This window comes from Nanorana parkeri, unplaced genomic scaffold (genome assembly GCF_000935625.1).
Source record: "Nanorana parkeri isolate BGI_ZX_2015 unplaced genomic scaffold, ASM93562v1 scaffold1099, whole genome shotgun sequence".
NCBI lineage: Eukaryota > Metazoa > Chordata > Amphibia > Anura > Dicroglossidae > Nanorana > Nanorana parkeri.
Window position 1 is genome coordinate 465,257 of NW_017307367.1, and position 16,249 is coordinate 481,505.

Sequence of the window (16,249 nt, forward strand, 5' to 3'; positions counted from 1 at the left end):
CTACACATGTTGGGTATCGCCGCGCACGCCGGAGTGAGAGCAATAATTCTAGGGCCAGTATTTTGGGGTATCTCTAAATTGATGACCTGTGGGGGCTTTTAAAGCGTCTTCTATTGACTTTTTGGGGTACTGCAGTTTTTCGCCTTTTCACGGACGCACGCAATTTGTAACCTATGCATGTTGGGTATCGTTTTACTCGTTGTAACCTCATCTTTTATATGTCATTTAAAAAATTGGTATTTCGTTGTGTTTTGGGGCATTAAATTAAATTTTTCACTAAATGTTGGGGTTTAATAAGGAGTTGCGCTAATATTGCGCAACATAAAAATTTGCAACTACCACCATTTTATTCTATAGGGTCTTGGCATTCAGAAAATATATAATGTTGGGGGGTTTTAAGTCATTTTCAGGCCTAAAATGTGGAATATAACATGGGTGCAAAAAATGAAAAAAGGGTTAAAGTGACACTAAACTCAGGAGTTAAATCTTAAAAATGTATTCCAGTACCTGAACTATGAACAAAAATGTATCTTATTTGTGTATCACCCGGCTGTAGATCCTCAAATCATCTCTGAATCTGTGCAGACACTGTCCTTCCTTCTGGAGGGTGGCTACTGTTGTTCCCCATGGTCCCTGTGTCTGTTATAAAGTAGCCACCACTCCAAGCTCACTCCTGTCATAAGACTGTAACTAAACTATAACTATTAGCTAACTAAATGTGAGATTGTAGTCCATCACAGGAGTGAGCTTGGAGCGGTGACTACTTTACAACACACACAGGGATCATGGAGAACAAAAGTCGCCACCCTCCACCAGCACCAATTCAGAGATGATTTCAGGATCTACAGCCGAGTGATCCACAAATAAGATACATTTTTGATAATAGGGCACTTAAATGCATTTTTAGGATTTCATTTCTGAGTTTAGTGTTGCTTTAAGGTTAATGGGTAAGAAGTAAAGAGCCCACCCATGAGGGCGAAGCACAAAAATTTGAGGTAATGGAAGTTTGGATTAGATTAAGTTAATCCTAAAACAACTGAATAAGGTGTCGATGTTTGGTCTTCTTTTAGATCACTGAGTGTTAGCAGGAACTTGCATACTCTGTGGCAACCCCACTATTTAATAATCATGAATTACCTTAACCCCCTGCCAAATTACGGACGGACAGTGGATCCTTCCAGGCTGTTGGACGTACATGTACGTGATTTTTTTTTCTGCTTGCGCGCCCGCTAAGGAAGGTAACTAGCTGTTTTATTACCGGCTGTTTTATACAAGCGTTCGGCCGACTCTATAGCCGGCCGATCGATTGTATAGCCCTGTAGTGTGCAGTGCCACCCCCCCCCACGTCTCCTTTGCCGCGGCCGGTTATCCTGGGCACCGCTGTTCCCCCTGCCGTGCCCGGGACCAAGAGGACCAGCTCAGCATTCAACGTGGGGGGCATGCAACGGTGCTGAAGCATTTTTTACCCTAATGCAGAGAATGAATTGATATAAAAAAACGCATAGCCTTTAGTATTACTGGACAGGAGGTTCAAGGAAGTAAAGCTGAGAGGGTTTTAGCTGTTCAGAAACATGGTGTCTGTAAGTGCTTCAGCTAAAATGTTAAGAAATACTTTGCTGGGCAATGTACACTGAGTGGCCAGATTATTATGACCACCTGACGCTTGTAGGCAAATTAGCTATAATTTCGCGCTGAAGTTGCTAGAGGGCCAGACCATTATAAATAGGGAAGCAGGTTGTTTACCACGACAGTAGAAGTGATTTTTTTCTGAAGATATGGGTAAACAACGCGATTTAACAGCCTTTGAACGTGGGATGATTGTTGGCGCTCGGAGCCATGGAGCGAGTATCAGCAAAACAGCAGAATTCGTTAAATGTTCAAGAGCAGCTGTTGACTGTCAGCCAAAAATCTGGGTCTGAACGTGCAAATTGTGGCCGTCAGCGACTAGTCAATGTTAGGGCAGAACGGACAGTGGCAAGACTGGTACAAGACAACAGAAGGGCAACAGTGCAGTGTCAGATTCCTCACATCACCTTTCATCAACATCTCGTGGAGTCACGAGGCGGCCCAACGAAGTCATCTCGTGGAGTCATCTCGTGGCCCAACGAAGTACTGATGGGGTGCTCATAATAATCTGGCCACTCAGTGTATATACAGTACGTCTGAACTGGATTCATCATTCAAAAAAGTATATTAGTACCATATTGCATTATAGAATGTCTACTTATAACAAGCAATCACTGAGAAACAAATCACCACAAATTGTAGAAACAACAAGTAGCAGCGCATCTCCTTTTCTTACTGAATTTAGTTTCAACCTCGTTGTTCACAAACCTCTTTGAGTGAGCTCAGTGTGAATTTTGCAATTCCTTTTAACACGCCTGCAGACATTTAACTTATCTCCTTGATTTGTTTTCTGTGTCCACTGTATGTATCCCACTGAGTGCACACAAGAATACAGTACTTCTCATTTGACTTTTTGCATGTGTACTGTGAGCACCCTTCAGTGGTTTCTTTAGGAAATCCATCCAGAATCAGTTGGGTAAGATCATTTTTAATATGTCAGCCCCGATTTAGAACTAGCAGGCAGTTTGCTCTTCTCTACATCGTTAATGATTTATGATACCAATACTAAATAAATGTGTAAAACAGATTCTGATAAATCAAAGCGTCTGGCCCTTATCTCCAGTCTTGCCCCAAATGTGGTCAAGTAGGAGCCAGGTCAGAACATTGCTTATGGGAATCTCCATGCATTTCCCTTTCTGAAATACCAATATCACCTACCTACTTTGTATCCAGAGGGCTGAGCTTGTCAGAGACCCATGGATTTGTTTGTTTGATAATTGGTCCCCCCACCCATCTCGACAAAGCACAAATAGATTGGATCCACATTTGCTTCCATTGGCATGAAGAGAAATTATGGCCTTCTGGTTGTCAACCTTCTAAACTCCCTAATCTCCTAAATGTCATCAATACATGTGGAAAGCAAGACTAGATGGGAAAAAAAAAGAAAAGTGCCCTCTTACTACATGACAGCTAGGCTGAGTAATATAATTCTGGCAGGGACAGGTCCTCATAGTGTTTTTAACGTGGTGAAACCAGCATTTCCAATTCAGTGGTTCACAGATGGCCAACAATCTCCCGGCCTACCTGCAGATTGTACAAATCATTACTCCCAGTTGCCGAGATAAATGATCCTCATGATACACTGCAGTTAGCACAACACTCGCACATTTAAGCGAATCATGACTTGCCTGCAAAGTATTTGATATACAGTAAAAACATACATTGATTCAGTCATTTCCATTCCTGTTCAGTAAAGCTTGTAATCCAAGACATTTTTAGATGACAGAAAATGTAAAACTGTAAGTTGCGTCTTTCTGAATATTGAAGTAGACCATGTTCTAACAGCATAACCAACATTCCCTTTTCAGCTTTAAAAAACTTCTGGAATATTTATAACAAAAACCTACATGTATAAATGTATAAATGTGAAATTATAGTAGGCTTTCCGATGTGAAAGCCCAGCAATGGCTTTGTACCATTTGGCAGCCCGTGTATACAGTAGTTGTCTATACCAAACTTTCTCAACTGGCACCCTGGTGTGCCTTCTGCTTTCCTCAGGGGTGCCTCAAAATTTATGTACGGCAGTGACGTGCAGTACCCCTGGTTCTGGGTGAGGCATTGCCCAGCCTCGCCCCCAGCACTTCGCGCCCCGCTCCCCTCGCCGAGCGAAGCCCTTCCCCCGCCGGCCAAAACCTCGCCCCAAGCTAGTGTGAAGGAGGAAGGAAGGAGACAGGGAGAAGCCTCCCTGTCCCTCACTTGCTCGTCACTGCTGAGGCATCGAGATCGATGGCCTCAGTGGGGTTTTTTTTCTTTTTTTGATTGGACAGCTTGGACCAATGGCGCTTTGCCATTGGTCCAAGCCATCCACAGAGCTCACGCCTCTAACAAAGAGTAGAGCCTGTGACAGCTCTTGCCTCAATAGTTAGGTAACACAAGCAGTGGGAAAGCCCACTGCTGTGTAACCCAACTACCTGTCAAAAGCCGGATGCAGCGCTGTCTGTAATTAACAGGCAGCACTCCGTCCATGAAGGTTACACAGTGGGGAGGATTTCCCTGCTGTGCAACCTGTAACGAGCCGATCTGAATGGAGAAAAGCTGTCAGCTTCAGACTTGAAGCTGACAGTTTTTTCCTCCATAATACTAGGTGAGGCTCTGCCTCCCCTGACCGTCCCTGATGTCTTTCCATGGTGCAGGTGGGCTTCTATGTGAAAGGGGGGCTTCAGATGTGATGGGGGGGGCTCCTGATATGAAGAGGGACTCTAACCTGAAAGGCAGAATCCCCTTTTTTGTGTTTTGTGTGGGGTCTACCTCTGTCTGGTATAAGGGTCTGGTATGGATTTTGTTTGTTTTTTGGAGTTTGTTTTTTTTACATTTAAAGAGTGCCGTGATTGAAAAAAGGTTGAGGTTGCATCTCTGTACCATTGAGGTAGCTGCGCGTCCTGATCTCTCCAGCTCAGCTGGACTGTAAAAAAGCTGCAAAAAGTTGTTGATCCTGCCTGTAGCTCACTATTTACAGGATACATCCGAAATATTGATATATTACCATGCCTGATCAAAATAAATGTTTATAGTTTTTCATATTATGAGTAAATATGTTAATTTACCTTGTTTGTATTGTCTTTTTTTTAGACTGAAGCACCAACCAGAGCAGGACGGGCAAGCTTCCAGCACAGACTGCAGAGCACACAGCCAGCAACACACGAAGTCTCAAGATGGACACAGCACAAATAACAACATCTTAGTACATGGCTGCACGAGAGGTTGCAGCAGCTAGTGCACAGAGTACAATCTAGAGACGGTAATGGAGCCCCGTTTGCATGCCTTCACTCAGAAACATGGACCGCTCTTCGAAATGTGAATTATTACCAAGTTTTCAAGCACAGCTCTTAAATGAGTTTGTTTACGTGTGGCACTAAGATTCTTTTTTTAAATGAGAACTCCAAGCATCAAACAGTCACTAACATAAAAGAGAAACCTTCAAGTGTCCTGGGATAAAACTTGAACTTATACTAATTTATTTTTTAAATCTCTGAATATTAAGGCAATGCGTACGCGGAAATGAAATCTTCTGTAACCATAAGCTTTAGATTCATGTCATGCAAAGAAAGCTCCACTTTCCAGTTCCAGGTTCTTTTAAAAGGGAAAATATTTGGTTTTGTATTTGTTGAAAAGCAGAACCTAACCTCCTGTTCTCTTTTATTATCAGACATTTTACACTAAAGGAGGCTCACCAGAGGTTACCAAAAGTGTTCTCCAGTAGGGTTACTGGACAGGAAATCAATTGGAAATTAGATGTATTGAGCTTTTCCCTAAATCTGTGGACTCATGTATAGTAGCTCCAGTTCCTTAGCAGGCACCTTCAGGCCTATGCTGGCATCTTCAAATGACTTTCAAACCACCCTAGGTTAACCAGAACCCATTTTGGTTGTAAATGGCAAATAGTGCCAACTTGGTCATGCACTTGCTCCCTGAACTTTCGTATTGGCCAGGCAGGCCAGCCATTACATTGGTGCCAATAGGAAGGCACAAAGTCCAAGAAGGAGGTAGGCTATATTGTGGCCATATCAGCAAAGGACACTCTTGCCACACACCCAGTTACACAAACCACAATACTTGATGCACAAAAACCCCACAAGCACTTTTTTTACCAATACTTTTCCTTTATGCTGGCTTTTCAGAATAAGAAATGCAATAGGCTGGATGAAAGATTTAGTGCAGAGTGGGTAGTTGAGTAATACCAATTTTTGTAGAGATCTATATTAAAGAGGGACAACAAAGGAGGAAAGAGGGGCCTAGAGATTTGGTTCCAAAAGAAGAACAGCCTCCCCAAATGAGGAAGAGCTAGGAGCTATGGATACCCGGAGGTACTTGCCTTTAGAACATGGGGCCACTTCATCAAGTAAGAAAGGCCCACAGTCTTGCTTTAAGATGATCACTGTGTAAGTTTCTTTTAGAGTCCCTTAGAAGGGAGCCTGTTGTAATGCATTTGTTTCATGTTAAATAATCTATAACAAATATTCCTTTGTGAAGCACAAGGAAGACAAGCCTGACACAAAACGTCAACCCATCTGTTTAAACAAATTCATTTAGACTAAGAACAGCGATATTTAATTTGGCTGATGAGCAGCCATAGCACGGGCTGTCAGTAACAGTGTCTATGTTGATGGCATTGTTATCACACTTCCAGTCACAGGCAAGTAAGGCAACAAGATGAAGACTGAATTTCAAGCAGGTCATAACTAAATGAGCTTCTAGTAATGACTGTTAAATAAGAATTGTCTGTGCTGCTCAGAGCTGTGGGATGACGGTGGTTATTCCAACAATTCCAAGCCATGCTCCTAATTTTGAGCATTGCTTATGATAATAATCTCCTTCGGAGGTTGGAATTGCAAATGATCTGACAGGGAGATTTGTTCAGCTTGTTATAGAGAAGAGGAAAGGATCAAACTACTGCATATGCATTGCTGTCAATATTGTGGTGGGACACAACATTCAATCGAACCTTCTAGGATAGATATATACTGTATGTTCCTTCCTAGCAATCTTCAGCAGGTATCTGCCCATATATAGCCAACACAAATCTTCTTTAGGGCCTCTGCAATTGGGCTTTTGTTTGCTTCAAGCGGCATTCCAATACAGATCTGCAGAAGCAGGTAACATTCAGGTCAGAAGAGGTCAACAGTAGTTCAAATGCACCATTCAATGCATTCTGAATTATTTCAGAATGTCAAATGGATGCCATCGGCATAAGCTCAATGACAAAGGCCATTAGACTTTTCTGGTTGGTGCCTGTGGGCAACATGGAAACCTATTTAAAACACAATGGAATAGTAGTCAAGCTATGTCCAATGACAGGGTCAAATTATTGTTTGTATCAATATTATTATTATACAAGGTTTATATAGCACCAACAGTTTGCGCAGCGCTTTACAAAACAAGGAAGGCATTACGGTTACAATACAAATCAAAAGAAGATAGTAAGGAGCTATTTTACAATGACAGGGACCAATTACAGTACAATGCAAGATCCACTTATAAACGCAGATGGAAGAGTTCTGGGTTTGCCTTCAGAGATTCTCTAAGGACTCTCTAAGAAATTACTGAATCTTGATTTTGATGAGCAAATTTCCTTTCATTGGGTTCATCTCTGTTGTGGTATTGCCACCCTTTCCTGCATGTTCCTGTGTTGGACTTCTAGCAGCCATGCAGATGCCCAGTGTGCTATCATGTTCTGCCATATTCTCCACAGTACAACTGACATTGGGATGCCAATGGAAATGAATAAAAAAATCATACAGCAAGAATGCAGGATGTTCAAAATGCAGGGGAAAATGTGTTACAGATTTACTCATACAATTATGTGTTTACTATACATGTAGCCGCCGCAAACAATTTGTTTCGTTTTGGATGGATTCAGGTTTTTATTTTTATTTTTTTTCAGATTTCTGATCCGAAATTCGATTCTGTGCGTTATTCGGATTTCGTATCCATCAGAATTTTTATTTAGAAAAGATCCACAGCAGGAAGTCACATGACCGTGCCTGTAATGCAACCCCCAACAGCCAAAAAAACCCATCTCATTGGCCAGAGAACAGTCACATGTCTGATTTAGTTTCGTTTTGAAGGACATTCGGACGGATATGCATTTTCAGATTCGGACGTGTTCAAATTCGCATGCATCCGAATGTCTGAATTAAACCAAATTCACATGAATATCCACTCGGAACCAAACTAAATGCACATGTCTAGTGTTTATGTTTACTACATGTTTACTAGACATGTGCAAATGATAAAGATTTGTTTTGGACAAAATTAATAAAAACTAAAAACATTTTCATTTGTTTCATTAAACAGAACAAATTTTTATGCTATTTCGGATTCAGAGGCAATGAACCTCTGAATCCGAAACTGCACATGTAAAGAAAATAATGCTTGCAGAGGCGGAGCGCATGACGGTACATGACTTTGGTGACATCACACGCTTGTTGGGCACTGTCATCTCGGTGTAAATCTTGGTATACACCAAGATGGCAGCGCCCATACTCGCGTGTGACATCATGTGCCACTCCTCCAAGATGTTGGCACCCATGTACAGAACTCGCCAGTGGCCAATATGGCCGCAGAGTGTTCTGTTAACTAATTATTATGTGCACAATATGTTTTTCGGATATTTGGGCATATAATAATTTGTTCATTCGGCTGCTGACGAACCGCCGAATCAATGGAATTTCGTTGATTTGCTGGTTTGTCCAAATCTGAATGCACATGCTAAGAGTCCCATGAAATGAGCATTCAAGGTACCAAAGGAATGTTGGGTAGGGCTTTCCAAAAAGCTTATTAGATGTTTTTAATTTAGATGACAATTTTTCCCCAGAAACCTACCTGAGAATGTTACAACTGATTACACCTTCTGTAATTTATAATCACCAGCCAAAGCTTCCTCCTTAAAAATTTGCTCAACATCATACAAATTGCCCGGTTTGTGTAATCATGACAAATACAATTGTGTGATGCCGCCTTCTATACCTCCTCCTCTTGAGTGACACAGGCACTGTGACTCATGTTAACAAAATCGTAATTGCTCAGAACTCCTCCATTTGTGCCCTCTCAAACCTACAAAATTAACTTTTGTCTTATCTTGGCTAGGTCAGTAACAATCTCCTTCCTGGGTGATTTATAAGATACTGGCAGGGATTAAATGGATTTATCAAAAACTCTATTAAAATGTGCTTTTAAATAGATAGTTCCTTTATAGCCCGTTTAGTGTCTGATAAAACTTTAAAGGTGTTCCATTTCCACAAACCAACCCAGGATTCATTTTTTTGAAGGACAATTTTGGTCTCCTCCATTTTGAAGCTGTGCCATATAAAACTATTGGACTGTACAAATGCCACATTGTGAGATATTCACAGGACATGCTGTATCATTGTTCCGTACTTAGTGGTGTTACGTCTACGTGGAGTCACACATTTGCGAGTTTGGCTCCTCTTATGTATAACCTTTAGTGTGTGTTTTTATGTATGTATATAAACCACAAGAATCTCCTATCCTGCACTTTGGATATTTGCTCTCTACTGTTACTTTACAACAACAGCTTAGGAACTGATACTGTGACAATGGACATTGGTAAATGTATTTATACAGTGTCCTCACTTTCTTAAAGTAATACTAAGCCTCGAGTATGAAGCTCTGTGTTGCCTGTAGAAGCCAGATTGACCATTTTCATTTTGTAATTTGTACAACAACCATGATGTTAGTGGTGACGGAACCAGGGTCCCAGCAGGTGCAGCTAGAACAAGGCTCCTGCTCCAAAGGAGACCACTGACAGTTTCCTAACCACAGAGCTCCTCTACTGCCCCATTGTTTACTTATGTTTAGTCAGTGAGTGCAAAACCAGATGTGCTGGATCCTCCACTGCAGGGAATCTACAGGGCCAATGTTTCAACATGTGTCCCCCTACTTATATTTGCTTCCTTAAATGACATCAGATCACATGACCAAATGTAAGGGATGTGTTACTGCACCGAATGTGCTCTTCATTGGCCTAAGTACACAGCATATCAGTAAAGTGTTCGTAGGGTGCCCAGAAAAGGTGCTCCCTGATATGAAATTTGCCCCAGGGTCCTTTCCTATGTAGCTACACCCTTGAAAGGAGAATAGGTTTGGTTGTCATGGGCAAGGTTGTACTGGTCATTGAAGGATCTACATAGTGTACTTTTACATATGTGGCTCAATATTTTTTTGTTCACAGTGATCCTTTCACATAAAAAGTGTAAAGGGAGGAAGTACTAAGGAATAACTGCAGTGGGTGTAACTGTCCCTGGGCCTATGACATCACAGGAAACAAGTATGTCTACCTTTTATTTATACAGAATGAGAGACACGGATGCAGGAAAGAGTTGAGTTGTTATGCTTGCCCACATAGAGAAGGGCTGTTTAGTGATCTGCAGCCTTCAACTCATAATGCTCAACAAAAAAGGGAATGAGTGTATAAAGCCTTGGGCCTTATCAGGAATCAGGCATGAAAAAATGTGCCAAAGAGACTGATTCACTTATACAAGTATCTATAACAGGGATAGGTGACCTTGGCACTCCAGCTGTGGTAAAACAACAACATCATCCCTGTGCCTCTGGGAGTCATGCCTGTGGCTGTCAGAGTCTTGCAATGCCTTGTGGGACTTGTAGCTTTACCACAGCTGGTGCCAAGGTTTCCTACCCTTGATCTTCGACTACGCTTAAATCCAAGTCCAGAGCTCAGTTTAAAATATTCTGTCTGCATTAGTAATTGGGATCCAAATGACTGATAATGTCTTAGGAAGGATTTGCATCAGATATTAGAGATAGGCCCATTGCTAAGATTTTGCCCCAGTGGCCTTGGACATTAAAGCATGTGTGTTGACCATAACAATGAGATTCCAAGCATAATTTATAAATTCATGTTACAAAATGAAAAGTGACATCTGATTGGTTGCTATAAGCAACACTTTCACTTCCTCTTTCCTCCATTTGTTACACAAGAGGCCTACCATGTTTACGCTTGTTATGTGTTTACCGTATTTTGAGATGTGATGTCACCCACTTGTCAAATATTGTTTTAATTGTTCCAAATTTTTAAACAATTTTAGATTTCTCAATAGAGGCACTAATTTCTTTACAAGCTTTTCTATATTTATTGTATCATTTTGTATCTTTATTTTATATAAAATATTTTTTATTTATATACAAAAGCTGTTTTTTAATTATTTCACCATTTATTATTTGTATCATAATTTCATACAAGTATTTTCTTTCCTTTTTTTCCCCATCACAATGGACTGCCCATGTAATAATAATAATAATGTGTTGTAGTATAATAAAGCATGCTTTTTATTTAACCAGAACATAAGTAAATCATGTATAATTCTGTACAGAAGAAAAGCACAATGTCTACAAGAACACAATTTCAAAGTTTTGGTCAAATAAACTGTTTATTGCTCAACTCTTGTACTCGGCTTGTCATTCTGATTACGGCGTTTGATATACTAAATTCATTTTTGCATTAATACAGATCAGCCTTTCTCAACCGTGGCACCTTGGTGTGCCTTCTGGCTACCTCAGGCGTGCCGCAAAATTGTGTGGAAGGGGGATTGTGATGGAGAATGAAGAGGTGAAGGGGGCTCCTGATGTAAATGGGGAACTCTGATATGAAAGAAGGGCTCTTGATGTAAAGGACTGAAAATAGGTTGAGAAACACTGATATATATCCTTGGTTAGCAACCTGTGAGCCAGGGTGCCAAATGGTTTACCACAAACACTTTTCTTGAGGTCAAAGAATATTAAATATGAAATACCATGCAAAAGATTTTGAGCACCTAATGTATACAGTACAGCCTGGATGAATGCGCGGGTGGGTGGATGTAGACTGAATGACTGCTGGTATAGTAGGATGGAATGACAGATGACTAGGTGAATGGATGGATGGAGACTGAGTAGATGCTGGTATAGTAGGATGGAGAGAGACTGAGTAGATGCTGGTATAATAGGATTGAAGGATGGAAAGAGGCTGAGTAGATGCTGGTATAGTAGGATGGAAGGATGGGTAGAGACTGAGTGGATGCTGGTATAGTAGGATAGTAGGATGGAAGGATGGGTAGAGACTGAGTGGATGCTGGTATAATAGGATTGAAGGATGGAAAGAGGCTGAGTAGATGCTGGTATAGTAGGATGGAAGGATGGGTAGAGGATGCTGGTATAGTAGGATGGAAGGATGGGTAGAGACTGAGTGGATGCTGGTATAGTAGGATGGAAGGATGGGTAGAGACTGAGTGGATGCTGGTATAGTAGGATGGAAGGATGGGTAGAGACTGAGTAGATGCTGGTATAGTAGGATGGAAGGATGGGTAGAGACTGAGTGGATGCTGAGTATAATAGGATTGAAGGATGGAAAGAGGCTGAGTGGATGCTGGTATAGTAGGATGGAGGGATAGATGGAGTCTAAGTGGATGCTGATATAAGATGAAGAAACAGACTGGATGGAGAATGGATGGATGCTGATACAATAAGATAGCATGGAGGTATGGATGGAGGAGTGGGTGGGTTGATTTAGACTCAATGACTGCTACTATAGAAGGATAGAATGATAGATGGTGGGTAGATGGATGGATGCTGAAGAGATGCTGGTATAGTAGGAAAGAGTGATGGATGGATGAATGAATGGAGACTGAATAGATGCAATAATAAGATGGGGGTGATACATAGAAGTGTGTATGGATGAATGGATGGATAGATGGCTGATGGGCAGATACAGAAAATATGAATATAGATATTAGTGTCACATTCCGTTTTTTTGGGTCACTGATTTAAAGCTTTCCTGTATAAGGATGAAAACATTCTGCACACAACAATCTCCTCAATACTTCAATAATTAATTTAAATATTACCCATAGACAAGGTACACATTTTGCTAGCAGCTGAGGAGCAGTGCGCCTGTTTAAATATTCATAAACTAAAATTGGATAAATACTGAGGAAGATGCTCATTAAAAATAAAATACGCATGTGTTTTGTCCTCTATGGCAGTGTCACAATCCTCAGTGCTAGCCAGAGCTCTGTGCAGAACTCCTATTGTAGCTAAGGCTTGGGTATGACTTCCAAAGTATGGGACAGAAATATTTTATCCAGAGAATTGGTCAGACACTTTTTTTCTCTTCAAAGCTAAATTGGCCACAGTTACCTATGCTATGGTTCCTGTACATTGCACTGTTTGTTTTAAATGCATGATTGTGTGTATGTGTGTGTGTAAGTATGCATATGTACAAAAAACAACAACCCGTCACTTACATAGCAATAACACACCGATTGGCCATAACATTCTGGCCAGCCACCTAATATTGAGTAGATCCCTCTTCTGCCACCAAAACAGCCCTGACCCATCGAGGCATGGACTCCACTAAACCTCTGAAGGTACGCTGTGGTGTCTGGCACCAAGCCATCAATAGCAGATCCTTTAACCCGTTGGCATCCGGGGTGTTAAACCCCCTTCCCATCCAGACCATTTTTCAGTATTCAGCACTGCGGTACTTTGACTGACATTTATTCCGTCATGCAGCGCTGTACTGAAATGAATTTTATACCCTTTTTTGGGGACACATAGAGCTTTATTTTGGTGGTATTTATTCACCACTGGGGTTTTTATTTTTGAATATATTAAGGAAAAATTACAGAACATTTTTAAAAAATACAGTTTTCCCTATAATAAATTCTAAAACATTTAATATTACCCAATTTTTTGGTAAAATATAAAAGACGGGGTCACATCGGGTAAAGAGACACCAAACATGTCAAGCCTTAAAATTGCGCACGCGCGCGAAACCTCAAAAAACGACATTACGCAAAATTGGCCATAGGCGACGCATTAAAAGCTTTTACCGCTCATCAGTTTAGTGTTATCAGTGATTGATGGCCCTAAAATGATTGCTCTCACTGCGACGTTCGCTTCAATATGTAAAATGTGTAGCGCAATTGTCATTTTTTTGCGTGCTGGCGCATGCAACGCATATTTACGTTTATATGTGCGTAAACGAAGGGGGGGGGGGTTACGTTTACAGGAGCTGAACTCCCTCCCTCCTCCTTCTCACGCCCTCCCGAGCCGGTCCCGGGCTGCAGATGGGCTAGCGGATCCTGGGATTAAAGGTGAGGGGTCAGGAGGGGGGAGATGGCGGCACTCGCGATCGGGGGGGCTCCCGAAATTCACGCCATACAACTGATCGGCGGCTATAGAGCTGCTGATCGGTTGTATGTGAAACAGCCGTTAACGGCTGTAGAAACAAGCGGGTCTTTCCTGCCCGGGGGCACACGCGAGCAGGAAAAAAAAGCCGTCTGGAGACGGCAACCAGCTGATGCGAGTCTGCCGTCCGTCCGTTTTTTCTTAATGGACGGACGGCAAGAGGTTAAAGTGACACTAAACTCGGGAGTTACATCTTAGAAATGACACCACTTCGAGTTCACTGCTGTGATGGACTATAACTTTAATACAAATGAGTAAACTAAATGTGAGATTGTAGTCCATCATGGAAGTGAGCTTGGAGCGGTGGCTACTTTACAACACACACAAGGACCACTGTCCTTCCTTCCTCCAGAAGGAAGGACAGTGTCAGCACCAATTCAGAGATCATTTTAGGATCTACAGCCGAGTAATACACAAATAAGATACATTTTTGTTAATAGTTAAGGTATTTGAATGCATTTATAAGATGTAACTCCTGAGGTTAGTGTCACTTTAAGTCCTGTAAATTGCATGGTGGGGCCTCCTTCGCCCCCCACGTCCATCCATGAGCCTTGGCCACCCATGATCCTGTCGCCGGTTTACTGCTTTGCCTTCTATGGACCACTTTTGGTAGGTCCTGACCACTGCAAACCAGGAACATCCCACAAGAGCTGCAGTTTTGGAGTTGCTCTGACCCAATCTTTACACTTGCCCACTTTTTCTGCTTCCAAAACATTAACTTCAGGGATAAAAAGTTCACTTGCACATCACATCCCACCCTCTCCCAGGTGCCCTTGTAATGAGAAGGAGGGGGGGGATGTCGGCACTCGCGATCGGGGGGCCTCCCGAAATTCCCGCCATACAACTGATCGGCGGCTATAGAGCTGCTGATCGGTTGTATGTGAAACAGCCGTTAACGGCTGTAGAAACAAGCGGGTCTTTCCTGCCCGGGGGCACACGCGAGCAGGAAAAAAAAGCCGTCTGGAGACGGCAACCAGCTGATGCGAGTCTGCCGTCCGTCCGTTTTTTCTTAATGGACGGACGGCAAGAGGTTAAAGTGACACTAAACTCGGGAGTTACATCTTAGAAATGACACCACTTCGAGTTCACTGCTGTGATGGACTATAACTTTAATACAAATGAGTAAACTAAATGTGAGATTGTAGTCCATCATGGAAGTGAGCTTGGAGCGGTGGCTACTTTACAACACACACAAGGACCACTGTCCTTCCTTCCTCCAGAAGGAAGGACAGTGTCAGCACCAATTCAGAGATCATTTTAGGATCTACAGCCGAGTAATACACAAATAAGATACATTTTTGTTAATAGTTAAGGTATTTGAATGCATTTATAAGATGTAACTCCTGAGGTTAGTGTCACTTTAAGTCCTGTAAATTGCATGGTGGGGCCTCCTTCGCCCCCCACGTCCATCCATGAGCCTTGGCCACCCATGATCCTGTCGCCGGTTTACTGCTTTGCCTTCTATGGACCACTTTTGGTAGGTCCTGACCACTGCAAACCAGGAACATCCCACAAGAGCTGCAGTTTTGGAGTTGCTCTGACCCAATCTTTACACTTGCCCACTTTTTCTGCTTCCAAAACATTAACTTCAGGGATAAAAAGTTCACTTGCACATCACATCCCACCCTCTCCCAGGTGCCCTTGTAATGAGATAATCAGTGTTAGTCACTTCACATGTCAATTGTCATAATGTTATGGCTGATCGGTGGATATATTGTATATATATTTGACCAATAAATGCTTAGAACTCAATAAGAAGGATGTATTTAAATCTAAGCGGCCCAAATGTATAAAAGTAGCACTCAAAAACTTTTATTGATCGCTTTAAACAACAAACATGTCTTTCATTACTTTATTTCGATATTAAACTCTGCATGACTTTACACTATTCTTAAATACAGGTGTTCAGATATACAAAAGCTATGAGGCTGCTGGGAATCGTGTTAGAGTTAGCTGACACACACATGTGGATCCTAAGCCATATGAAATAACTGGAGATGACGTAGTTTGGCTGTTGCTAGTCATTTTACTGCATTGTGCTTTCATGAATGGCAGATCGCCGCCACATCAACAAAATCTCAAAAGAAAATGATTATACTTCAAAGTAGGAGCACCGCTGTGACAATCACACCAGGATACAAAACAACACTGGCAGCGTACTGTATTCTCTTCCCGAGCAGCTTGAATGGCCTTTCAAACTGAATCATGTCAGCAACCCAAGGCTGTGGTTTAGGGCTGAGAGATGTTCTTTATTTTATTGGTCATACTTCTCAACCCCTTACTGTATAGAGTTCATAAAATACTCTTAGGAAACTAGACTTCTGTGTGACATTTACTCTCCCTGCCGCCTCAAGGCCAGGTTCCGCGATAGGCCCCCCCTTCCCATCAATGGAGAATAGCAACCAAATGGCAGGGCGGC

General features: G+C 41.9%; 2 protein-coding genes across 2 annotated transcripts in view; one reads left to right on the forward strand and one right to left on the reverse strand.

Moving 5' to 3' along the window:
• Positions 1–5,011, forward strand: part of STK32B (serine/threonine kinase 32B) — a 151,553-nt gene extending 146,542 nt beyond the window's left edge. The window contains exon 12 of the mRNA XM_018567822.1: positions 4,696–5,011. Within this exon, the coding sequence (XP_018423324.1) occupies positions 4,696–4,840 (145 nt within the window). The 3' untranslated portion in view covers positions 4,841–5,011. The remainder of the gene's footprint in view (positions 1–4,695) is intronic.
• Positions 5,012–11,001: 5,990 nt separating this feature from the next.
• Positions 11,002–16,249, reverse strand: part of EVC2 (EvC ciliary complex subunit 2) — a 93,729-nt gene continuing 88,481 nt past the window's right edge. The window contains exons 20-21 of the mRNA XM_018567821.1: positions 14,125–14,130; positions 11,002–11,013 (exon numbers count right to left, since the gene is read on the reverse strand). The gene's annotated coding sequence lies outside the window, so the exon portion shown is untranslated. The remainder of the gene's footprint in view (positions 11,014–14,124; positions 14,131–16,249) is intronic.